This window comes from Canis aureus, chromosome 28 (assembly GCF_053574225.1).
Source record: "Canis aureus isolate CA01 chromosome 28, VMU_Caureus_v.1.0, whole genome shotgun sequence".
Classification (NCBI taxonomy): domain Eukaryota; kingdom Metazoa; phylum Chordata; class Mammalia; order Carnivora; family Canidae; genus Canis; species Canis aureus.
Window position 1 is genome coordinate 24,321,568 of NC_135638.1, and position 26,877 is coordinate 24,348,444.

At 37.8% G+C, this 26,877-nt stretch overlaps 1 protein-coding gene across 1 annotated transcript in view; it reads right to left on the minus strand.

Moving 5' to 3' along the window:
• Positions 1 to 26,877, minus strand: part of PREX2 (phosphatidylinositol-3,4,5-trisphosphate dependent Rac exchange factor 2) — a 281,233-nt gene that overhangs the window by 164,146 nt on the left and 90,210 nt on the right. The window contains exons 7-10 of the mRNA XM_077876670.1: positions 17,129 to 17,262; positions 15,514 to 15,617; positions 7,057 to 7,206; positions 3,430 to 3,574 (exon numbers count right to left, since the gene is read on the minus strand). Of these exons, the coding sequence (XP_077732796.1) occupies positions 3,430 to 3,574; positions 7,057 to 7,206; positions 15,514 to 15,617; positions 17,129 to 17,262 (533 nt within the window). The remainder of the gene's footprint in view (positions 1 to 3,429; positions 3,575 to 7,056; positions 7,207 to 15,513; positions 15,618 to 17,128; positions 17,263 to 26,877) is intronic.

The window sequence follows — 26,877 nt, forward strand, 5'->3', positions numbered from 1 at the left end:
GAGTGGTCCTAGCCGACAGCCAGCACACAAATAGGACTTACTCTTACAATCACTGAGGACTAAATTCTGAACCTGAATATGCTTGCAAGTGATTTATTCCTCAGAGCCTTAAGATAAGGGCCCAACCTCAGCGCAGCCCACATCTTGCTTTTGGCCTTTGAGACCCTAAGCAGGCAGCCCAGTATCATTCACCTTGATTTCCTTCTCACCTATAGAATTATGAGCTAATGACTGGGTGTTGTTTAAAGCCCTAGGTATGTGGTCATTTATTTTGCACCAATATAAAATTAATACACACCAAAAGTTTTATTATATTGTTTTCAAATTTTAAAGTCATTTATGGGGTGCACCTGGCTGGTTCAGTTGGTTAAGTTGGTTTCAGCTCAAGTCATGATCTCAGGGTCCTGGGATGGAGCCCTGCATGGGCCTTCTGCTCAGTGGGGAGTCTGCTTCTCCCTCTACTTCTGTCCCTCCTCCTACTTGTGCACTTACTCTCTCTCTCTTCTCAAATAAATAAATAAAATCTTTAAAAATAAACAAGCAAATAAATAAAGTTATTTAGTAAATCCATTCTTTAATTTAAACTGTCATCCAAAAGGAATACTCTGGAACAAAACAGTTCCATCAGAACTGTCTACCACATATATCTGCTGTGGCTGTGGAAGGCTAGGGAGGATGACAGCTCATATCTTTTACCAATTCGGGGTGGGGAGAGGAGCCCCAGATATCACATATAAATAGGATGTTGTTCGGTAACCCAGGAGAGCACCAGCTCAGTAGTGATGGTTTATATGGCCATGTGGTATCATAAGAAAACACTAAACACAGAAACGTTTTACAATAAAATATTTTATAATGCTTATGTTATAAAAATCTAACATTTGAAGTTTTACATAAAGTAATGGATACTGTTTAGAATGGTTTCAATTTTGCACAGAGGTCAGAGAAGCCAAGCTATAGAAAGTGTCAGGAGATTACTTCTCCATTTATTACAAAACTGAAAGCAACACATATGACTAAAGTCAAATAACTGAGGGTTGCAGAATTCTAAAAGTGGGTATCGAGTCTAACCAGTACATTTTCAGGCAGAAGAAGTTGTTAAAATGCTTTCAATCCTTCTATTAAATAGAAATCATCCAAAAGAAAGAAAATCTGAAAAGAAGTAAAACTTCAGGTTTCTTCCTTGATAGCACAAAAGTAATGAGTATCAACTCCAGGGGCACCTGGGTGGCTCAGTCGGTTAAGTGCCTGCCTTTGGCTCAGGTCATGATCTCAGGGTCCTGGGATCAAGCCCGCCGTTGGGCTCTGCACTCAGCACAGAGAATCTGCTTGTCCTTCTCCCTCTGCTCCTCCTCCACTATCTCTCTCTCTCTCAAATAAATACTTTTTTTAAAAAAAGTATATCAATTCCACAGTGCTGTCACAGGATTAGATGAGCTAATAAATGCCAGGAACTCAGCACAGTGCCTGGAACATTTTGAGCACTTATTAATATCAGTGGTTGACAAATGGATTGAGCTGGTTGGTATGTAGCTCAAGCATCATTCTCCGTTCTGAAATCTGAATACATCAAATTAAAATGAGAGAAAGAGCACATTCTAAGTATTGCTATAAATTAGGAGCATAGAGGAAGAAAAGAGAATGGTTACTAAAGGAAGTTAATGGGCGGCTTTATTGTGGGACCTACTGAAATCACAAGAAGATCCCATTAACACTCTGTGAAAGGATCGTGATCCTGTCAAAAGCAATCTCAAACTTGGGCTGTAACACAGAGCTAGTGTGTTGTTATGGAAAAAGCCACAGTGAACACAGCTAAGATTTACTGAGTCTTTCCTGTGTATCAGCACTATGGATGGTGAATGCTCACATACCGTCGTAACTAACTAGCGCTATGGCCATGTGAGATCATAGGGTAAAGAGTTAATAAAACCCCTGCTCTTTTAATTAAGAAAACGTGACCCTGAGTCAACTTTGTAGCTCTGTTTCCTTAGAACCTGATGCAGGCAGGGTGTTAGCCATGTTACCAGGAAGCATTGCTTATGGTCAAAATGAGTTCTGATGGCTAAATGGAATACTAATAAATGCCTGGTGAGAAGCTGAAGTGACTCTTAGAAGCAGGCATGTCCCTATGAGAACCCCGGAAGTTATGTCCATGGGGTTGTTATAAAAAATAGGGTCTTCTTTGCAACATTGGGTTTCTAAGCCAAGGTGGGCTTACATCTGCTCTTTCTCTTGCACAAGAGCCATCACCCAGGGCTTGATAGTGACACCAGCTTGCTGGCAGCTGTGTGGTCTGGTGTAAGGACCATGCCCACTAATGAAGAGACCCCATACTGCCCTGCAGGCCAGGGTTTCCTGGCTTACATTCTTCTAACAGGGTTGGGAGCTGGTGTGGCCTGTGGTTATTTTGTTGTGTCTGCGTAACGAATCAAAAAGACATTCTGGGAGGTATTACAAGTAAGCACTATAATCATCTTCATTTTTTAGAGAGGAAGAAGAAAGTTAAACTTCCCAAATCTCTTAACTAGCCAGAGGTAGGAGACAGTCTGTTTATGATGTGTGTTCCAAGTCCAGACTTGGAATTAGCACTCCAGACTACTTTTATAGAGTTGACATTGGCATTTAATAGCTATATGAAGGTGGGCATGGTAAACTCCCTGATCACTGGTTTCTGAATCTTTAAAAAATACAAAGCTTTTAACTTCTAAGTATATGCATCTGAGGATCAGAAATAACATATAGGGACAGCCGGCACAGGGCCTGGCTTAAGCAGTAGTACCTTTGGTCCCACAGGCTTCGCTCAGCAGGGACCCCCACGTCTAGTTGTCCTCAGAACCCAAAGGACACACAGTAAACCTATGCTAAAGCCCAGGCAACTTCCCTGCCTGTTGCTCTGTGCTGGGTCCCTTGCATGACCCTCTTTTTCAGACCCGTCGACACTCCTTCATGCTGAGCCCAGCTGCCAAAATGCTGAATTAATTGCGAGTTTAGACTGTGTCTTCTCCGTTCCCGAGTCTCCTCAAACTCTAGGCCTGTACTCACATCCCTGCTAGACTCTGAGCCCGCCTGCCTGCCAGCCCTGCATCTGTTTTGCCCTTAGAACACGGTACATCTGAAATTGCTGAAGTCATGTGTGGATGGATAGATGTCTTAAGTTTTCTATGATTTCTGGCTCTGAGTCCATTCCTTCATCCCACTATGGGCCAGGAAATGTTCACAGTTAAAGAAATATTCAAAAATGCCCAGAGGAATATTTTTTAAAGAAAAATCATTAAAGTAAACAAAAAAAAAAAAGAAAAGAAAAATCATTAAAGTAAACAAAAAAAAAAAAAAAAAGAAAGAAAGAAAAGAAAAATCATTAAAGAAAGGTCAACACACAACATGGTGAAAATATGAAAGAAATACATGTACCCAGACTCCCGACCTTACCTTCCAAGGAAGCATTTAGGGAACGTGGTCAATTTTCTTTTTCTGTCTTTGATCAGATTTCCCTGTTTGCACATCATCTTATAAAGTTTCTCACCCTGTTCGGAGATCATTACCCAGGTGTCTTGCTCCATTCCTAATTTTAAACCTATCCAAAATGAAACAAAGGACAGGTAACTGAAAAAGTTTCCCCACTCACTCATGTCTGCATTAAACAAACATCTATGGCACGTCTCCCATGTGCAGGCGTCTGCAGATATAGAGCTCTGTACCATAGGGCTCTGATCGCCAAGAAGCTCATGAGACACCAGGGAGATGGTCAGGACACGATCCCCAGGGCTGTCTAGTGCCTTTGTGCAAACTGTGCCCAAAGGTACATGGTTTGGCCAGTGGAGGAAGAACAGCTGCACCGCAGCTCCAGTCACCCATTCTGCAGAATTTGATCAGCACAACTGGAGAGGTGGCCCTCAAAACAGCCTTACAGGAGATAGTGTGACACAATAAAGGCATATTCAGGCAATCTTTTTTTTTTTTTTAAGATGGTATTTATTTATTCATGAGAGACACAGAGAGAGGAAGAGACAGAGGCAAAGGGAGAAACAGGCTCTCTGTGGGGATCCTGATGCAGGACTCAATCCTAGGACCCCGCGGTCATGCCCTGAGTCAAACGTGGAACCTCAACCAACCCTGAGCCACCGAGGCATCCCATATTCAGAGGATCTTACCTCCGAGAAACATTAAGAAAGGTTTCACAGAAGACCAATGTTTAAATGCAGAGGAATGAAGAGACTTCAGAGAGAGAGGACATGTCACCAGAGCTACCTGAGGTTCTGAAGCAGCACAGGGCACTGAGCTCCAGGCTGGAGGGGAGAGGACAGGGGGCATGCTGCTGGGTTAGGCAGGGGCCTTGCGCAACTGCAGATTCCACGTTCTTCATGCCTGAGGTATCAGGGAAACACGCAAGGGTTTCTACCAGAGGGACAGGAAAAGCAGGGCAGGATAGGAAAGAAAGTTTTGTTGCTTTGGAAACAAAGCTCAGATGACAGTGTAGGAATAAACTGAAGGTGGAGGGTTTAAAAAGAGAGCCATCATTAGGAGGAGACCTCAAAAACTTGGGTAACGTCAAGCCCCTGCAGACAACAGTAGGGGCCCCAGGGCCAAGAGAATGAAGCTGAGAAATCTCCAGGAAGTGGTATTGATAGGATACAGCAAAAGGTTAAATGTAGGCATCATGGAGAAAAGAGAGATCGGGATGCCTGCCAAGCTTTTAAGGAAAGCCAAACTGGGGAGTAGGGGGAAGAGGCGTATTTGGGAAAGGGTTTCAGGTAAGGAGGAGGCCAGGACTGTGCAGGTTGACTCTGGATGTTCAGGTGGAGGCTAAGAGTCAGCGGAACAAATGCATACGAAGCTCAAGAGAGAGGACAAGGCAGGACATAAAGATGGAGAAAGTGGCAATGCAGACCCGGACATGAATCTGGTGGGAATAGGTAACCCAGGCAAGGATCTTTCTTAGAGGGGACCAGTATCAAAGCTGAAAGCCTTTGTGGCTGAAAGCCACAATCAGCCAATGGGACTGATGAACCGTTGCAGAAGAAATACTTGGAATTATTTTTAGTCTTCTAGCTACAAAATTTCTTTTTTTTTTTTTAATTTTTTTTATTTATTATTTATGATAGTCACAGAGAGAGAGAGGCAGAGACACAGGCAGAGGGAGAAGCAGGCTCCATGCACCGGGAGCCCGACGTGGGATTCGATCCTGGATCTCCAGGATCGTGCCCTGGGCCAAAGGCAGGCGCCAAACCACTGCGCCACCCAGGGATCCCTAGCTACAAAATTTCTTACTAAAATTTTTATTTACAATGGAAGAGCAATTACCATGTCAGTAATAGAGAACAAACCATTAACAGAACCTGTTAACATAAATTTCTAGAATGTGCTTTCTTTCTCCCTCCTTCCCTCCTTCCTTTCTCTCCTTCCTCCCTTCCTTTTCACTTTAGGTTTATCTATATGCATACCCATTCTGAAAAACCAAATAAATAAAGGTTCAACTTGATGAAACATTTATTTTACCTTTAAATGATTTTCTACACTATTTGAATTGATTGCTAGATTCAACAAAACTTAAAGAATCAGCTATGTATTCATAATCTTTGTTTTAAGTTTTTCGAACTGGCTCTCCATCCAAGATCAACCAAAGGAGTTAAGTGTTTGAAAATGCTTTGGAAATTCTCAAACAACTGTGTACTATGAATATTTTAATAGAAGTAGGAGCTTTGTATGTTCTTCAAGGGAAAATTTTTGAAGATGGAAGAAAGAGTCCTTTGTGTTCTGAAATTTCATCAGCAATGAGATATTTTACTCCTAAATCTCTGGGGAAAAGGAATAAATACTATCTTGTTTCTTATCAATTATTTGGTAAAGAAATTAGTAGTAACACAAGCATTTGCATTTCCTAGCTGAGTTTCAGAAATGTGCTTAATTGCAGATAAAACTCACACAACTGGGCAGCCTCGGTTGCTCAGCGGTTTAGCACCACCTTCAGCCCAAGGTGTGATCCTGGAGACCCAGGATCGAGTCCCACATCAGGCTCCCTGCATGAAGCCTGCTTCTCCCTCTCTCTGTGTCTCTGCCTCTCTCTTTCTCTCTCTGTGTGTCTCTCGTGAATAAACAAATAAAATCTTTTAAAAAATAAAAATAAACCTCACACAACTGAACATTGCCAGATCAAATACCTTTTTGCAAATCTTGCTAAAAATATGAAGCAGTTTTGAACCAGGACTCCTCATATGAACAAACTCCTTATTGGCATTATAATAATTTTTAAAAATTAATGTATATCTAAAGTGCCTTATTCTATAATTAGGATACTAACATATTTGGTCTAGAAATTTTCAGTGTACTTTTAAATATATAACTGTTGAAGTCCCTACAGTACTGCTGTACTATTGAAGTTTGTCTCTTATGGGAAAACTCCATGATGATGCTTTAGAAATGGCAAGAATGAGGTGCAATGATAATTGAACAAATTTTAAAGCAAATGAAAATATTTGCTGTAGACTGAACGTTTGCATATCTCCCAAATTCATATGTTGAAACCTAACACCCAATATGATGGTACTAGAAGGTAAGGCATTTGGGAGGTGATTAGGTCATGAGGGTGGAATCCTCAGGAATGGGCTAAGTGGCCTTATAAATGAAACACCAAAGAGATCTCTTGTCCCTCTACTATGTGAGGACACAGAAAATGGCCATCTATGAACTGGAAAATTGCTCTCACTAGACACTGAATCTTAGGCCGTTAGCCTCCAGAACTGAGCTATAAACTTCTGTTGCTTATAAACCATCCAGTCTATGGTATTTTGTTATAGCAGCCTCAACAGATAGGATACTATTTAAAAGACACTGCTGGCCACAATGCATTATTTTACTAACTAAACAAGGTTTTTCTTTTCTTTTGATAATAATATTAGAAGTATTCAAAATACTGCTTTAGCATGGGTCTTATACCACATGGGAAATCCAAGTGAATCTGAGTGCTTTTTTACTTTCTTATAATTTCTGCCCATTATCTGCCCTCTTACTAAGTTAGAATCTTCATAAAGTATAATAGCACCCAATTCACACACCTACCTTTTCGCCGTTCTCTTTCTTTCAAAATAGCTTCAAACCACTCATGCTTCTCTTCAGGTGTTTTTGCCATACACACAAACCATTTATTTTTCGCTGTGTTATGTATTTTCCATCCATTGACAACAATGTGTCCACTGCTATGGAAGTCAGCTGGAAATTAATGGGTAAAGGTGAACAACAAAAATAATATGTAATATTATATCAATACAATCATTTAATTCGTAACAGTTCCAAGATCACGGAATTCTTTAAAGTATCTTTATACTTGTTAATGAAGAATATAAAAACAAAAAATTAAGTATTTATACATTAAATGCAGTCAGTTCTCAGGAACAGAACATTTCTAAATCATAACATTAATCTATTACATGAAACTGAACATCTGAACTTATTAACATTCCTTTCCTCTATGTCCAGAAATATTGTTAAAGTTCCTAAAGCAATAAAAGAACTTTTAAAAGGATTTTCATCTCAATAATCAGATATCTAAGGTGTCAGGTTCATTTTGTCTTTTTAATATTCCTTTGAAATATTATTCTAGGTTTCACAAAAGCAAACTATACTGCCACAGAACAATTCTCAGTGTTTAATGAACCACACAATAAAAATCAGAACAAATGAATGGAACATACCAAGACTGCATATACCTAATCTTCAATAAATGGAAAGGTACAAAATGCCAATCCATTATCATTGCTCATGATTGAAAAATATGCACTCTTTAAAGCCACATCATTCCATATAAGTGGCATGAATAGAAACAAAAAGGTGTTTTTTGTCACATTGTCTTTTTCTAGGTCTCACCATAATTTTGGCCGCACTGTCATGCTAGATTTGAAAATGTCAACAGGAAACTCTCTATGGCAGTTTTCTGCCTAATAGCAGGTAGACAATAGTGATGTTATTTGTATCCAGCTTTTACTGGTATGACAGTCTGCAAAGCAAAGATTCCAAATGAATCCAAAATGAAAAGACCTATGACAAAGGCCTGAATCAGCGCCTGCACCAATTTAAAGTAACACTTTTCATTCATCCCCCAGAGAGTCACTAAACAGTAATAGTAGACAGGAGGTCAGCCACAAAATGTTAAAGGTAGTTTAGAGAAATGACTTTGTGGCACCACACCTGCTTTTTGTTTCTTTGTTGTTTCTCAAATGGCCTATCTTATTTTGTGAGTTCTGAGTAGAGGCAGACAGGATTGATATTCATTGTCCTAAAATCTTGTCCCCATAGTCCTTTAAGCTCCAAAATCACCACACAGTATCTGTATTCAGATTAACTATTCCAAAGATGCATTTTCAAATGATCCTGCATAGTTGAGGGTATTTAAAAATTCCAAGTTATATTTGAGCCAGGACAGACTTATATATTAGTCTATATATATGTGTGTGTGTGTGTGTGTGTGTGTATGCCATTATCCCGATATAATAACAAGAACAATTTCTGATAAAATCGAAACTAGCAGAAGATTTCCCCCATCAGGAAATTACAGTCTGTTTTTAAAAAGGAATTTTTATACTTTCCTTCTTACATTTACTTATTTAATTCCTGCCCATATCCAATACAAAGTAGCAGAACCTAGTAATACATGTCAGATAGGTAGCAATGGCATTAGTAAGAAAGTAAAAATTATTAGTTAATAGTTATACCAGAATGCCTTGTTACTACCTATAAAACTCACCAACTAAGACATTATGATAAACTGGTGGGAAAAAAAAGATTGAATTGTACGTGTCCACACACCCTCCTCCCCAAATGTATCACCTTATAGGGCCAGTATCACAAACAAGCATAGGCTTTTCAGACTCTCCCCTCTTCCACAATTAGACTGAGATTAGCTAAGTGAACCCAGAACTGTGGCTTAAAAGAGCCCACCTTCCCACTAGTCATTACCCTTTTACCATCCAGGTAAAGAAAATCACAAGAGCCACATGCAACCTGCAGGAATAAAATACTGAACTTACTTTAAAATGAAGGTAATGTATTCTTCCCAGAGAACACCAACGAACACAAGTCTATGTGCTAGGGTGATGCTCCTGGCCCTGCACTCCATATGCCCTGGGTCAGCCAGCCCTGTAACCTGGGTCTTCCTTTCTTCTCTCCCTGGATTATTTGAGCTTGGCCCTGATTTCTCCACACTCTGCTGACTCTTCTTTCAACATTTGTCATCAGGCCATTCCTTACTTCAGCTGCCTTTGGTAGCTCACCACTGAATCAAGTGAAAGTATGGAAGCTTGCTTTAGAGGTTCTCCTTAAACTGTCCCCACATGATCTAACAATACCATTTTCCACTGTGTTCCAGTATGGCCCTGCCACTCTTTGCTGCCTTCCTCCTAGTCCTGTGAATACTTATCTGTTCTCCAGGCTGATGCTCTCATCAAGCCACCCAGCTTGGCTCTCTGCCTCAGCAACTCTTTCTTCTCTTTAAAGTGTACCACCATCTTTCATGAAGACTTGCCTAACCATGACAACCTGTGCATTCAAACATCCCCTGGAAAATGTATGATTAAACTCAGAACCAGACAAATCAGCTTGCCTATGGCTATTGCTTCATGCACAGAAAGCAAGATCGTTAAGTGACTTTAAAATCTGCTATGTCAAATAATAGGTTAATTGACATAACCTTCAATATAATATTTTGAAGGAACAAGTTTATGTCATCTAATAATTTTAAATGAAAGGATAATGTTCCTTTTTAAAGTTTATGTGCTGGCCACTTTCAATCGCTAATTTAAAAAATCATAAATAATTTTAAACAGAGATACAAATATATGAGCATATATACATGTGTATATACATACAAGAGGTCTCAAAGTATAGTATAAACATCACATATCAGTTACTAAATTATCAATGTTCTGCAAAAGAAGCAATAGATTCTCATTTATTTTAAAATGAGAATTAGTGATATATAAATGGCTTCATAGCTTCAATCATAGCACAATTTTTAATAACTTCATTCTAAAAAATAAATTTGAACTAAACTTATTTATAAAAAACAGCCACATAATGATCATGGAAAAGCCCAACAGTGCTTTTGCTTAGTAGAAATTTTAAAATATTTTTTAATGAAAGAATTTTATTAGTGGCAAATGCAGAAATTTGCAAGTTTCAATGGACCACAAGTATAATTCTATAGGATGTGTTAAAAAGGAATAAAATTAAAATTGTCATTCATTAAGTGTAGCATATCCAAATTCAACTGTCTCTAGGCACTGATGTTTTTTCTAAAAAGAAAAATCCAAAGGGCAGCCCTGAACAACTCACTAATTACTTTGAAACTATGCAGTTTGCAGATTCCTCACTCTTAATTCAGCATAGTTTTACATAATGAGATGAGGTTTTTCTAAAACTAATACTACTATAACTCTCAGTGGAAATGCTGGTATCCTTTCAATAGTGTGAGTTTTAATAAGATGGAAGCTAGCCAACTACTCTATACTCAGGCTAGGAAACAGAAGGAACTGACAGAAAATATTATTCAAAACATCAAGAAACTGATGTCTAAACAATGTGTTTAGCCCTTATTCTGGTGATCAACAGTGTGAATGAATAAATTTCTAAGAGAAATTTTTTAAATTGCAACTTACTCACATTATGAATATTTAATGTTGAAAAAATTACTTTATGGAATAAATCTTTGATTTCATTGAACAATAGAAGAAAATTTTCTGGCATCCAAATAGCAGAGGACATTATTTAAGGCAAAAAAAATTTTTTAAAAAAAGAGGCTCTGATTTTTCCTTTTAAAAGTAAAACTAGCTCCCTTGACTCTTTTTTAATTCCCAAAATCACTTGGGAAATGTTAAGTGTATTAGGAAGGAACTAATATATGCTTGATAGTCTTCTCAACATTGTAAACTTATGCTACTCATTAATTAAGAATGTATTCAATGCAGGTTATACAACAATACTGTAGTTGTTAAGGTAACTATGGCTTATCTATTTTATTGACTATTAAGTAACAATAAATACTATGTTATGTGGTGATAACACATGAAGATAAAGATGACTAAAATTCAGATGATTTTATTTAATTGAAAAAAAAGGATACAAAATTATAATTATCAGTGTTTAAGCGTTTTTAAAACTCTATGCATAAGAAGAAAACTGGAGGAAATATTTTTAAATTCCCATTTATTTCCCTTTAGATGGTGAAATTATCCAATATTTTCAACTTATTTCTCTGTTATTTCCAAATTTTCTTGAGAAAGCAAAATTTAATTTTAAAAAAACAATGTGCTCAGTATCTTTAAATGGTTTCAAATATTTATATTGAAAATGACAACTGAAATCTTTCTTCAAAAATATCTATTCATTTTAAAGAACACCTAAAAGAATGAAAATTTTCCATCTTACTCAATTCAAATTTGATCACTGTATTGCAATCTGCGGTTTGCCCAACATTGAACTACAGATCACATTTCTGAAAGGTCACCATTTTGCTCTCTGTCCAACTACACAAATAAACTAGTTCTTAAGAGAGAATACAAATGATCTGTTGCTACTTTTTGAATGAATTTCCAAGCATATACTATGAAAATTACCAAGAAAATGAACTGCAGAAAGTTCAACAGCTTTCCTACTTAGGTCTTAAGCTGGATACTTTTTAATGCATAATGTTCCAACTAATATCTCAGAAAGAATCTTCAAAGAAAAATTAAATTAGAATTCACTAAAATGACAGTTGGATCTAGAGAATGACGGAATGGAAATCTGGCCATAAACTCAATGGTTACCATCTCCTTGCACATAAGAAGTAATAGACAACATGGGTATATTAAAATAAACACAAATTTTTACACTTCTGCATGTCATATCATCATTGCATTATTTTTTTGGATTCTGAGATATAACTGATGTAATCCAAATCACTAAACATTTTAAGTAAAAGTATAATCAGGTTTATTTTTCAAAAGATTTATATGGTAAAAAAAAATGATTTAGATGATTACACATTGACTAAAAGCTCAGTCTCATTCCAAATACCATTATTTCTTCTGCAAGTCTTGAGCTAAACCAATGTGATCAGTTGTCTGATGGAGTCTCATACTTAGAAAAGCATTTTACTTATACCTAGAGCATACAAAAATACCTAGCATTTCTATAACATATTCAAATAGCTGGGGGAACTCTTAATTTTTCATCAAAAGTTCTAAGCATGCTTAAAATATATATCTTGGTTAATTAATTTGTATTATTTATACCACAATATGGCATAGTTGTTGTTTGTTTTTGATTTTGGCAATGAGCAGATTAGACTGACAGCATTTGCCATCCCTCAAGGGACTCATCCAGGGTCCAAGTGTAGGAAAGATTTTGTCTATGGGCATCGATCAGCTCTGCTGAGACCTATCAGCATCAGAACACCTATTCTGGGGGACCCCTGGGTGGTTCAGCGGCTTAGCGCCTGCCTTCAGCCCAGGGCGTGATCCTGGAGTCCTAGGATCGAGTCCCACGTCAGGCTCCCTGCATAGAACCTGCTTCTCTCTCTGCCTGTGTCTCTGCCTCTCTCTCCCTCTCTCTCTCTCTCTCATGAATAAATAAATAAAATCTTAAAAAAAAAGAACACCTATTCATAGAGTATAAAGTAAGAACATTTAAAACCTGAGCTCATCAAAAAAGAAATGGAGATTCTGTGATGGAAATAACCAAGAGGGACACCTGGGTGGCTCAGCAGTTGAGCATCTGCCTTCAGCTCAGGGCATGATCCTGGAGACCCAGGATCGAGTCCCACATCAGGCTCCCTGCATGGAGCCTGCATGTACCTCTGCCTGTGTCTCTGCCTCTCTCTGTGTGTCTTTCATGAATAAATAAATAAAATCTTTTTTTAAAAAAAAAGGAAATAACCAAGAAAACAAAAAAGGAGAAGGTTGGCATAGCACCCAGATCCTTTCTTAGAAGAAACAAACAACCAAAGTTAATCTCTATATTCTGATGCATCATCTCTCCACTGTTCTCTAGATGGTCCTTTTGACTTAAAACCCATCTGGGGCCTCTGCTTCATATTTCTCAAGTCATGCCAGGGGGAAAAAGGAAACCTCACTCCAACCCCAGCTTCGTATGAAACAGCTGGACAAGTTAGTTCTTCAATGAGGCCTCATTTCCATCAGTGGAAATGTTGATCTTCAAGATCCTATTCATCTTCAGAAATTCTAATTTTGAATTTCCAAGTCCTGGCTGAGGATATAGACTTCTCCTAAAGACATAGTAGACATGCTTATTAGAAAAGTAAATTTTCTTTGCAGGAAATGAAGGGAAGGTATCCAGCTGCAGCCTAAAATTTCTTTAAGTGACCTTATAGCAAGTATTTGCAGCCAAATTCCAGCAGTATGCTGCATGTGTATATTTAAGGAAGAAATAAGGCCTTCACCGAATACTACAAAGTGTAATTAAATTCTTCATCATATTTCGACGAATCCCGAACCCTGGAAGTTTGTGCCAACAGGTGCCATCAGACAACTTATAACTAAATATTCTGCAATGTCCTGCCTTCTACACTAATTCATATCTACCAGGGTCTGAGGCCTTGTTTCCATAACATCCCTATCTCCCAGGTACTGAGGTTCTGAAGGCTACAATCACTAAAGCACTAAAAGAACATTTTCATGGGACTGAATCCAAAGTCCATTTGCATGAAAGCTCCATCACTCCACACAGGCTCTCACTCTCCTACATCTGACACAGATATGCTGAAGATAGTATCCTACACCCATGTCTCCAAAGGCCCTGGGCTCTTAGATTTCTTTATCCAGTGTCCCAGTTTCCCACAGCATAGGAAGCATGATGAAATTCATCAAAATTTACCAAAATTCACTTAGATTACCAGTGCAGATGGTACAAATGGGGACAACCACACCATCTGGGGCAGGGGGAAGGAAGTGAGACACAGGAGCTGTGTGTCCATGAAAAGGCATAAAAAGGGAAAAGAAAAAAAAAAAGAGAGAGACTAAAGCAATAGGGGACAGGTGGTTCCACCAGGGGGAGATAGGGCCAAGAAGAAACAGAGGGGAGGTTTGAGTATGCCTTCATCTGCCTCACTTCCACCCACCTCAAGTATAAACATGGCTTTGGATATTCTCTTGAGCAATCAGGTTACTGAAGCAAGACAGCTGTTCACATTTAGACAGACAACATTCCTAAATGTCACTAGTCTCCTCTCAAAGCATTAAGATGAATTAATGCTACATTATAAAAAATATTGTGCACATCCTGCCATGTAAAGATAGCCTACTAGGTCCCACATGATAGGATGTGAGTACATGCATCTGTATTATAGCCTGCAGCACAGAAAGGGATTTTCAGCTGTGCCAGCTGTCACACAGCTCCACGCCTCCATCCCCCCTCAACCTGTGAGGAACCTCACCACAAGAAAACTTGGCTCCCAAGAGAGTACACCCGAATTTTGCTCATTGCACATCTTTGCTCCTTACCTGCAGCACTCATGCTTCACTATTTTTTAGGATGCTAACAATGGGTCAGAGAAATGGCACACAGGTGAGCATCGGAAAATTCTTATTCCTGCAGATGATAACCATTCTTCTCCTCTCTGGAGTAAGAGATGGCAACAAAGGTATGTGGTAGGGGGGAGCTGATCTGTGCCCCAACCCAGATTTAAATTCTCTATACATTTCTCTCTAGACATTTCTCTATATGGGAATTAAAGTCATTTACCAATAATTAATATATTTTATTTCATCTTGTCTTTTCTCCTAGAAGCATATCTTTGAAATTTTAATTAAAGTCATTGGGGAAAAATGTGATCCAATTTACTAGCCATTCATATTATAGATTAGTTTATCATCATATTATGTAATCTGATCTATGTATTTTTTCGAATAGAAAACAACTTATTTAACCTCATTGTATTTAATATTTGCGACTAATTGTGATTTGATAAATTGACTTGTCAAAGTCTGTATCTTCAAATCTACATAGCAAAAATGCATATATAAAATATGTAAAGTACCTAAAGTACTTTAAGCGAACACTTAAAATACAGAAACCACCCTTCCTCTAAGCAAATCGATACCACCTTTATATGCATACTGGCTGTATAGCTAAAACAAATCTAGTTGTCTATATTCTACAGTTAATATATTATATGAAAAAAATCACATATATACGTATAAAACATAGTATTGCTTGAAGAAAATAAGCTCATTCCCTATTTTCTGCAGTCATGCTGGTGATACCAGGAACTGTGATTGTGTACGTCACTCCTGTTCAACTATTTCTTTGTATTTCTGTGTTGAATACTAGTGTGTTTCAATCAAATACAATTTTCTACTTTGCCCAAAGTCCCCCTCTCCCTTACCTCACCTTTCTCCTCCAACTGCTCTATCTAACCAAGTATTTCTAAGCTCTAATTCACTGCAAATGATTATTCAGGTGAGAAGTCTGCCTTAGGAGGGAATTTACTAATGGTGTTTCATTTTTAAAGTACTAATTATCTACCTGTGCCATCATCCACATTCTCCACTTCCATCACCTCTGTATTGATCCGGCCACGAAAAAGGTACCGATGTCCATCTGTAGATGCCTTGCTATTCTTCAAACGTCTTGTAATGGAATGAAAGCACAAAAACTTTGTTACTAAACTTAATAAAAATGTATTAAAGCAATATGATTTAAGCTATTCTTTGGAAAAATAAAACACACCAATGCAATCAATGATATCAAATATGAGGCTCCTGGTGTTTACTTATGTCCTCCCATTCAAAACAGCACTGGTTGCTTTAGAAAATGAGACTTATGTACCAGCTTTTTAAAATTAATGTAAGCGGGTACCTGAGTCGCTCACTTAAGCATCTGCCTTCAGCTCAGGTCATGATCCCAGGGTCCTGGGATCGAGCCCTGCATCAGGTTCCTTCCTCAGTGGGGAGTCAGCTTCTCTCTTTGCCTCTCCACCCTGCTGTATTTTTCTCTCTCAAATAAATAAATAAAATATTTTAAAAAATAATAAAACAAATGGAAGCTTTGGACTAAGAACAATATACAGTTGTTCTTACTGTGGATAAATATGTGCTTTTGCTCAGTTTAGAACATCAAAGGTACCAAATCAAAGTCTGACACAAGCTAAAAGTTATTTTAAAATTTCATTTGATTTCTTTCACTTTCATTTCTCATTTTTCAGTAACGAGCTGGTAATTTCCATTTTTTCAAGCTCCCATAAAATTCAGTTAGTACTTATGATTCCTCTGCAAAGAAACTGTGCTAGAAATTCTTAAGTTGCGTGTTATCCAGCTGAAAATAGTTTTCCTATATCGTTTCTATGATATGAGAACTATATACTTCTTGAATAAGTCTCTTAATACACAGGACACCTTGGTGGCTCAGTGGTTGAGAGTCTGCCTTCGGCTCAGGGCATGATCCTGGGATCCAGGGACAAGTCCCACATCGGGCTCCTTGTGGGAAGCCTGTTTCTCCCTCTGCCTGCCCCCCCCCTGTCTCTCATGAATAAATAAAAATTTTTTACGTGTCTTAAAAACACTTATAATCCTTCATCAGGGTCTTATTTATTTTTTAAATTGTTTAAAATAATCCAAAACTTTGGTGTTTCACACACAAAAATCAGTGTGGGGGAGGAGAAAGTGATACAAGAATCACTGAATCCATGTATGGCAGGGAGATAGTAATTGCTGTAAATGAGAATAAAGAGGGAAAGCTAATGAGTTGAAAAGAGTCATGGCATGGATTTCAGATGCGCTAGGATTCCTGAAGGAAGAGGAGGAAATGGCTGGGAAGCAGCACTGGGAAACACGGAAGACACACTACCTCTCCTACAGAGCCAGAGGCATGTGGCTTAGCAACAACAAAAAAAATTCTTTCCTCCAGAAGGTTCCTGGGGAGGTAGTGTTATTGAATGACAGGCACATTTCAGTCATGTTTGACAAGAAGATAAAGAGAACAATCAGAGAATAGGCTAAAGAGCATGTGAAATTGAGGAGATCCTGAGTTCCCAGGAGCACAGAGGAAAAATTTGAGCCTATGAGACTGATACATTATTTTTTTTAAAAATTTTGGGGGATTAATAAGTAATTTCTGAAATATTACTTGTTTATCACCTTACCTGTGTTTCCTTTTGCAGTACACCAGAAGATTATCAAAAAGGAAAAACACACGTTCTTGAATATTTCCAGAAGAAATTTTCAATAAGACGCCACACATGAGCATTTCAGTGCAAGTGTCGGTAATGTTGGATCCCTAAGTCAGAAAAAATGGAGATAATCTCTGATTACTTAACAGAAACATTTGTGTGCAATTCTTGTTCTCCTTAAAGTCTGTTTGTTTTTATTTTAAGATACAATATATGGACAGGATGCAAGTTCAGACACCATAAATATTTATGCACTAGATGGAGGTCTCCTTCCCTCCTAGACTCCTCCTGGTGAGTCTCAGCAGATACAACTGTGGTTAAGAGATTCTGGGTCTGCTTTTAGCTCTCTTACACATGTATGGATATATACGTATATAAAGATGGTGATACATATTACCTATGTTCTTTTAAAAAGAGATGATTTCAAACTGTTGTATAACATCCATGTCCCTAATACACCTTTCCTCCTCCTCTCTTTCCCTGGAATGGGAAAAGAACTCCATGGACACGTCACAAAGTACATGAAATTCTCTAAATTTTTGGCAGGCCTCAATTTATATATCCACTCCTAGGAGGGAAAGAAGAAGAAGAAGAAGAAAGAAGAAGGAAGAAGAAGGAAGAAGAAGAAGAAGGAAGAAGAAGGAAGAAGAAGAAGAAGAAGAAGAAGAAGAAGAAGAAGAAGAAGAAGAAGAAGAAGAAGAAGAAGAAGAAGAAGAAGGAGAAGAAGAGATTAATGGGGAAAAAAAATAAAGAGAGCAACCTTCCCTGGAGCCTTTGGAGTAGTTAAAAGTTAGCATAGGCACACTCATTCATTAAATAAGCTTTCAACGGGTGTTCACTACAGTCATAGGATTAGGGGCAAAACTAAGTCTTAACACAAGCACTACCCACTGAGAGGAGCCACAAGGTGGAAGGAGCCTGGTGAGCTAAAGATGGAGGAAAGCTATGCATTAAAGCAGAGTACAGGCATCCAATCGTTGTGTGAGCTGATCAAAAACATCTATTTTGAGCTCTTAAAATGTGGTAGTCTATTTGTTTCTACAACCTAAACTATCATAACTAATGCATTAAGTTGGACAAAAAAAAAAGTTTTCAGTAGATAGCCATTTTAAGCATGCTCTGCAAGAATATTTCTATTTTCAATATGTCTGGTTTCTTTAAATCCAGGAATAAATTTCTGATTTTTTAAAAACTTATTTTATTTTTATTTTTGATATTTAAAACTCAGAACATTAATTTTAAATTGTGTATTTCCACAGTAATCATTGACATAGTTTTTCTGATTGCTTATGAAATTTTATTTATTATTTTTTTAAGATTTTATTCATTCATGAGAGACACAGAGAGAGATAGAGGCAGAGACACCGGCAGAGGGAGAGGCAGGCTCCAGGCAGGGAGCCCGATGTGGGACTCGATCCCAGGACTCCAGGATCACGCCCTGGGCGGAAGGCAGGTGCTAAACTGCTGAGCCACCTAGGGATCCCTGCTTATGAAAAAAATTTTTTTAAAGATTTTATTTATTTATTCATGAGAGACACAGAGAGAGGCAGAGGGAGAAGCAGGCTCCTCACAGGGAGCCTGATGTGGGACTCGATCTCTGAACCGGGGATCACGCCCTGAGCCAAAGGCAGACGCTCAACCGCTGAGCCACCCAGGCGTCCCCTGCTTATGAAAATTTAAATCACAGTGACAAGTCATATGTATCAACATGAAACTTCCCAAGTGGGAAGTTGAGAGAATGTGATCCTGTTAAGTATCTATATTACAAACACATTTTATTTTATTTTTTGTTTTTATGTTTCACTTAAGTATTTTGTTTTATTAAGTTTTTTATTTTAATTCCAGGGTAGTTAACATACAGTGTTAAACTAGTTGGAGGTGTACAATATAGTGATTCAGCAATTCCAGGCATATCTCAGTGCTCATCATGATAAGAGTACTCTTAATCCCCTTCACCTCTTTCACCCAACCCCTAACCAATCTCCCCTCTGGTGACCATCTGTTACAAAACATTGTAGATTTAAGATATTTCCCTTTCTCTTTTCCTTTTATCATAAAAATGGACATATAACTGGAGATCTATCAAAAATATACACAATTTCATATCCCTCATCATGTGATAATTAAGTAAAAACTGTCATCAAATATGAATATAAAGTCCAATTTCAGTGGCAATGATTTTTTTATTTAAATACTATTCCTACCCAAGAAAAAAAATTAACACAGAATACTTTTAAAAATGTAAACAAGGAGGGATGCCTGGGTGGCTCAGCAGTTGACCGTCTAACTTTGGATCAGGGTGTGATCCTGGAGTCCAGGGATCGAGTTCCACATCAGGCTTCCTGCATGGAGCCTGCTTTTCCCTCTGCCTATGTCTACCTCTCTTTCTCTGTGTCTCTCAGAAATAAATAAATAAATAAACAAACAAACAAATAAATAAAATCTTTAAAAAATGTAAACAAGGAAACATCACATTGATTCTTGCACAGGGACCTATACAATGTTATAGAAGTGGCTTTATTGATAACAATTTTATGAAAGGTATAAAATACTTCATATTAGACTATTTCTTTTTTTTTTTAATTTTTATTTATTTATGATAGTCACACAGAGAGAGAGAGAGGCAGAGACACAGGCAGAGGGAGAAGCAGGCTCCATGCACAGGGAGCCCGACATGGGATTCGATCCCAGGTCTCCAGGATCGCGCCCTGGGCCAAAGGCAGGAGCTAAACCGCTGCGCCACCCAGGGATCCCATATTAGACTATTTCTTACAGTAGCCCCAAAAAGCCAAGCAAGGAGGCTAACTTGTTATTTTATTAAAGGGTAACTGCAGATGTTATATTAATTTGCATATTAACCAGTCTTCCAATAAAGTTTCCAATATTAATATAGGTATTAGTAGATGCATTCCTACTTTATAAAAATGTATTTTTTAAAGATTTTATTTATTTGAGAGAGAGAGAGAAAGAGAGAGAGAGAGAGAGCATGAGTTGGGGGGAGCAGCAGAGGGAGAGGTAGAAACAGACTTCCCACTGAGCAGGGAGGCAGACTCGGGGCTCGATCCCAGGACTCTGAGATCATGACCTGAGCCGAAGGAAGCTTAACCAACCTAGCCACCCAGGTGCCCCCTGATTTGACAGAAATCTTAACCATATTTTCTGACCTGGTTGTGATTATAATCTTTATTAGTAAATATAAGAAGAACTTAAGGTAAATTTGAGCTAAGCATGGAGGCCATTTATTCCATCCTCTTACACAGTCTCACAGGATACACTGTCCAAGCTCTGAAGAACTCATGGGAACTATTGTGTAAACTAAAAAGTGGATATATTATTCCTGATGATAAAAATAACTGACAACCACACCAAACGTTGCCATAAGTAAGGCCAACACAATCTCCCTTTGTAAACTTAACCTGTTTGGAAAGCTGTACCATAATCAGAAAGAATCCTGACAGAAGTAAAAACAAAACAACAACAAAAACAACAACAAAAAACACTCAACCAGACAGTAACAGAGGAAGAGGACATGATTTCTGACCCTCACTGCTAGTTTCACCACTGCCGCTACCCCTGCCCCCTTGCCCCACTCTCGTCTTCCCATGATCTGCCTGCGGGTTATTGGGACTGCTCTTCCCCATCAAGCTCTTATTTGTTCACATCTTTTGTCTTGTCAGTGCCACAAAGACTTTCTGCTGAGGACAAGCTCCCCAGCTGAGAAAAACCATCTTCCGTCCTGTGAATGGAGTGAACAGACTAGCCAGGCCATGCTAGCTAATGCACCAAATATTCTCATAGGTTTGGTGTTTGAGAGATTGAGCACTGCCCGTCAGCAGCTGAACCTTTGATTTATAATAAAAAGGCAAATTTTATAGAAGGGCACTCGTTTAGACCGTAGCATTAGACAAGTCAGAGGCATACCCGGAGTGCTAGAGGAGGGTCTTTGACAGAACATATAGACAGGGCTAGAGTTGCTTGTTTATGTACCAAGAAGGGAGAGACAGAGAGAGAGAGAGAGAGAGAGAGGATGGGTGGGAGGGCAGGAAAGAGGACCAGAGGGCAGAAAGGATGCTCTTGGTAAATTAGAATTAGAGTAGTTTGTAAGCAATGAGCTAACACAATCTGCCACTTGGACAGAATCATCCATAGTCTGTCTCTCAGTGTGTCTCTCTCTCCTTGCTCTCTCTTTTCTCTGCTTCCAGTACTAACTACACTTCCAAATGACTCCTCAGATCTGTGGCTATGTTCATGCCTTCTAGCCAATGTAGAAAAGGATATTAGTATTAAATTTATACAAAGAATTAACAGACAATATATGTAAAACTCCCAGCACAATGCCCAGTACAGAAAAGGACTCCATAAGGGCTACTACAATTATCATCGCTAGCTCTTTTAAAGGTGATGACATCAAGCCCAACCATTTTGCTATGCTTCGAAGTGTATCTTCCAATACAATCATAATGTCATTCATATTACATTTTACTAAATCCTACTGAGATATGTCTATCATTGAGGTGAGTTGTCTTTAACAGCAAGATTTAAGAATTAGTACAGTATCTACCTTTACCATCTTTTACCATAGTAATCTACTATCATCACATGAAATCTCTTCAGTAATAATTAAATAATTCCCAGAGAATTGCTTATGTACTTAAAGGAATCTCTGTCAAACATATACATTTGTCTAAAAAACTTCATTCTAAAAGAATGCCTTGTAGCATTTCTCTTTATACCACGTGTATCTTGTAGATGATAAAGTATGACCATCTTGCTCTTGACTTACCATGACTGAATCTGTACATTATTTCTATGACAACAGAAATCTGTCGGGGCACCTGGGTGACTCAGTCAGTTAAACGTCAGCCTTCCGCTTGGGTCATGATCACAAAGTACTGGGATCAAGCCCCACGTTGGACTCCCTGCTCAGTGTAGAGCCTGCTTCTTCCTCTCCCTCTGCCACTCCCCCCAGTTCATGCTCTCTCTCTCACTCTGGTCTCTGTCTCTCTCAAATAAATAAATAAAATCTATTAAAAACATCTATCATTATTTCTATGACAATCATTAAGAATTTTTTAACCACAGGTATGTACAATATTATAAATTTTGAAGAAAATTTGACCAAGTGTATATATAGTCTTATGTATAGTATGATGTGCCTCTCACGTCAAATCCATCCCATCTACAAGTAGATACTTAATAAATGTCTCTTTTTAAATAATGTTCTGGTATTTTTTTCTCCCCACTACATGATAAATCTACCTTTCTCTGTAGTAAAAAAAAAAAATCTCACAACTTTTATCTTTAAAGTAAATGAAGGGATGCCTGGTGGCTCAGAGGTTGAGCATCTGCCTTTGGCTCAGGGTGTGATCCCAAGTCCCATATCGGGCCCCCTGTATGGAGCCTGTTTCTCCCTCTGCCTGTGTCTCTGCTCTCTCTCTCTGTGTCTCTCATGAATAAATAAATAAAATTTTAAATATATATATATAAAGTAAATGAAATTTATTATATTTTGAAATTACGTGAATTTCTTTTCACTTATCTAGAAATACCAGGAGAGTTTGTGGGGTTAGGAATAAAGAAGTCAAGCTATAAAATTCACAGGAGAAATTGAAATAAAGTATGGCTGTGAGCATCAGATTGCTAGGTAAGACTCAGGAGCACTAAAGTCTATCAAAATGACGTCAGACAAGTGAACTAGAAAATAAAAAATGTGGAAGCAAGAAAACAAGCCAGGCAGATCATCAGAAGAGAGCAAAGCCTCTAGGGCAATGGTTCTCAAAGTTTATAATTTAGAAGACACACCTGATGGGCCTATTAAAATTTCCAGGTCCCCTGGCACTACCTTCAGAGATGGAAACTGAGTAAAGCTGGGGTAGGTCCCAAATCATTCCAGTAAGTGCTGATGCATTTGGACTTCAGTACACACCCTAAGACTGCTTTGGAGGCTTTGAGTACTTGAATCCAGGTGCTCAAGGGCACAGTATAGCAAACCTGCTGACATGGAGATAAGGTGGGCACAAGTCTCTGCCTGAGGTAGTCCTGACTGCTTCCCAGGGCAGACTGGTGTTTATCACATTAGCATGTTCACAAATATACCACATGGTCACCTGTGGTATAATTCATCACTGGTGAATATTCACTGAAACCTGCATAATGTTACATAACCTAGCGGGCATTTTATCTGCATTTTTAAAATTGACGCTAATTTTTAAATCTAGATATCTATTTGTTTGCAAATCCATATTTAGTCATTGAACAACCATGTATGATAAACACTTTTCTCTATATGAATACTAAAGTCAGGATTTTAACTTTCAACAATACACCAGACAATGTGTTAAACATTTTCTTGTGTATAAATCTCTAGCAAGTTGGTTTCTGTAAAGTTTTAGAAAGAAAGAGGAAGGAGGGAGGAAAGAAGGAAGGAAGGAAGAAAGAAAAAGGAAAAAGAAAAAAAGAAAGAAAGGGAAAGATGTTTACTTAGTTAAGTCAGCTTTGTACACTGTTTCATCGGTCACCGTGCAGATGTTGAAGGTAGCAAATTATTTCACTTTGGAAAAATAAAACTTAAAAAACTTGAACTATAGAAATACCTTTACAAAGACAGAATTTCATGTGAGTGTGAAAAAAATACAGCCCATGAAAATAAACCAACATTTGAGAGGTAAGGTGTAAAAGAATCATTTTTAAAAAGTAAGAGGGCTTGCATAAATCATTAATTTTGAACTACCCTAAACCCATTACACATAATATAATATGTACATATACATATTTAATGCAGATTTTTTTAAATAATGTTTATCCATATGATTCATAGTTCTGCTGTCTTAGCAATCCCTTAAAAAATAACCAAAATAATGTACTTTTATCATCTAGATGATTTATCTTTTTTAAGTTGTATTTCCCTTTAGAAAGCTACATTTATCATGTAAAATCATGCTTGCAATGAATTATATATAGAGAATTAAATACAGGAAAATCCCAGCAAGGTAGTTACATGAATGGTTCTAATCCTCACTGCTTTTATTAAATCAGGAAAGGAAGGCTGACAGTTCAAGGTGAGAAGTAACCATACATAAATAACTATGACCAGGGGTGGGAGTCTACTCATTCAGTGCATCTCATTCCAAAACCTTCTCTTTCTACTCCAGCCTGTGGAAACCCATGTCATCCCTCTTCCTTCACCATGGCCCTGGCAGTGCAAAGGTGAACTTCAGTGAGGGAAGCCCATCTGTGTATGTCCTTAGACAAAAGAAACAGAACCTGTACTATGGAAATCCATTCACAAAGACTGAATTTCAAGCCACTGCAAGTGTTCAACTCTAATACGAGGAAGGAAAAAAAAAACCTTGCATGGTATGTATTTGTGAACCATAAGCCAGAACAGGATGCTAAGGAGGATTAAAGAACATCAAAGTAACAGAAAAATGAAACAAATAACGGAAGTAGGTCAGAATCACTGCTACTACCAAAAGAACCAAAAATATCAAAACATAGTGAGAAGCCACTGACAATTAATTACTACATAACTACAATATAATTGTATCTGCATTTAATTACCACCCAACCCACTATGTATCAGACACTGTCCTAGATGGCCAGACAGAGACCCAAGGCTTGAGATATGACCCCTGCTCCTGATACTAGTGGAAGAAATAAATATGTAAATATAGAATTAAATGCAGTGTGATCATTGCAATAATAGAGCATTAATAAAATGAGAATTGGTATGACTTAACAATGATGAATATTAGGGGCAGCTGTGTGTTTATGATTATATATGTTTATAATTAAGTAGATAGTTCATTCCATGCTGTGGTTTCAGGTTTCAATTATTCTCCAGGGATTTTCTTTGTCAAATTTATGAAGTATGCCACTTAAATATCGCCTTCCAATATGGCGAAGAGATCAGTCTGAAATGAATGGAGCAAACTATGACCTCCCTCATTAAGACCAGGACCTGGAGTCAGTCCATGTTGGCAACACTCCTCACCAATGGCTTCTCTTCTCATTGTGTGTACCTCATGGACAAGATCAGGAGGCGAATAATACAAGTCAGAATCTAATTTGTTAAGTTGAATAATTTTGATTCTATAATTTGAGGTATATAATCATCTGCCAATTATATAGTCAGCATATATGAAAAACTATTAAATTTTAAAGCACCATTACAGAACTTAATGCGGGAAGTATGATGAATTTTCATAGGTGGACAATTCTTAGGTGCCAAAGTATGCTTTCAAAAAATGACAACACCCAGAAAAGACAGCCAGAAGCATGTGTATTTATTTCTTTTATGGCTCCTTTTTAATTTCCAGTGTTTCTACAAACATTAAAATCATGATTTTTGAAGCACTGCAATAATAGAACAAATCCCCACCTCTGAATAGACTGAATAAAAATAATACTGCTAAACCATATCTGGGCTAATTGAAAGGTAAGTCAATTTATGTTAACAAGTTCTCTTAACATATTATATAAGGGTTTATTACTGATTCTTTGCAGCTATGAGATGGCAAAAATCATTATAAAGTGAAACTACTCACTAATTATTTGACCCCATTGCTGGCTCTCCCTGCTTAACACCAGAGTCGAACTCATTCATTTCGTCAACTAAATGTTGAATGTTAATACCAGAAAAACACAGACTGCAGAGAGAAGGCATAATCTTGGCAAAGATGAAAGATGACAGGAGGCCTTGAAACTTCCCCTAATCATATGCAAAGCATTGACAGATGAAGATCTAACAGAGCTAGGCCCACTCACTGTGGAAGAAAAGAAAATTGACAAGAATGACAATTAGATGGATGTTTCATAAGAGAATGGTTTCAATATCAAGAGAGTGTCTCGAGAAAATGAATGAAGCACTTGAATATTCTTTCAAAAAAAAACTTTAAAACTACTAGAAAAGTTAAACATGAAATGAAGGATACCACCTCATTTTATCACATGATGCCATAAAATGTGTACCCCACCCCCTGCAAGAGATTCAGCATTTGACTCACTCTTTTTGAGATTCAACTAATTAACTGAAGTTATAACCTAGATTCTGTCATATATTAGATAAAACAAATTAATAACAAATGTTCATTTTACCAAATGCAGTCCCAATCCAGCTTCCCCGCCTCTCCCACTTAGTAAATTCTGCTCCCCTTTCTAAATCCATTCACTTTCAATAGCCTTTTTCCCAAACTACTCCTTAAATAACAAGGTCATCTATAAATCAACTCTGTCTCAAGGCAGTGGACAAGTTTGCATCTACCAAATCTCCTTGTAGAGAAGAAAAAGGAAACAAGTTTCATCACAACCTCTGTTAGACTCACACTCATGAAGAGTGTGAGAGAACATGATTTGAAGTCAATACATTGTCAGACACAAACTTAATCATATGCAAAGCAGCAAACGGATGTTAAGATGGTCTTCTATCATTATATTTCTTCATGTAAGAAGGTAACCAAGGAGTCAAATTTCTATTATTTCTTTTTACTCTCTAAAACACAAAAACTCCTTTGATCTTATTTTTTCCAACACCTTCATATATTAATAATTCTGCTTCTTATCTTTTTTTTTAATTTTTTTATTTATTTATGATAGTCACAGAGAGAGAGAGAGAGAGAGGCAGAGACACAGGCAGAGGGAGAAGCAGGCTCCATGCACCGGGAGCCCGACGTGGGATTCGATCCCGGGTCTCCAGGATCGCGCCCTGGGCCAAAGGCAGGCGC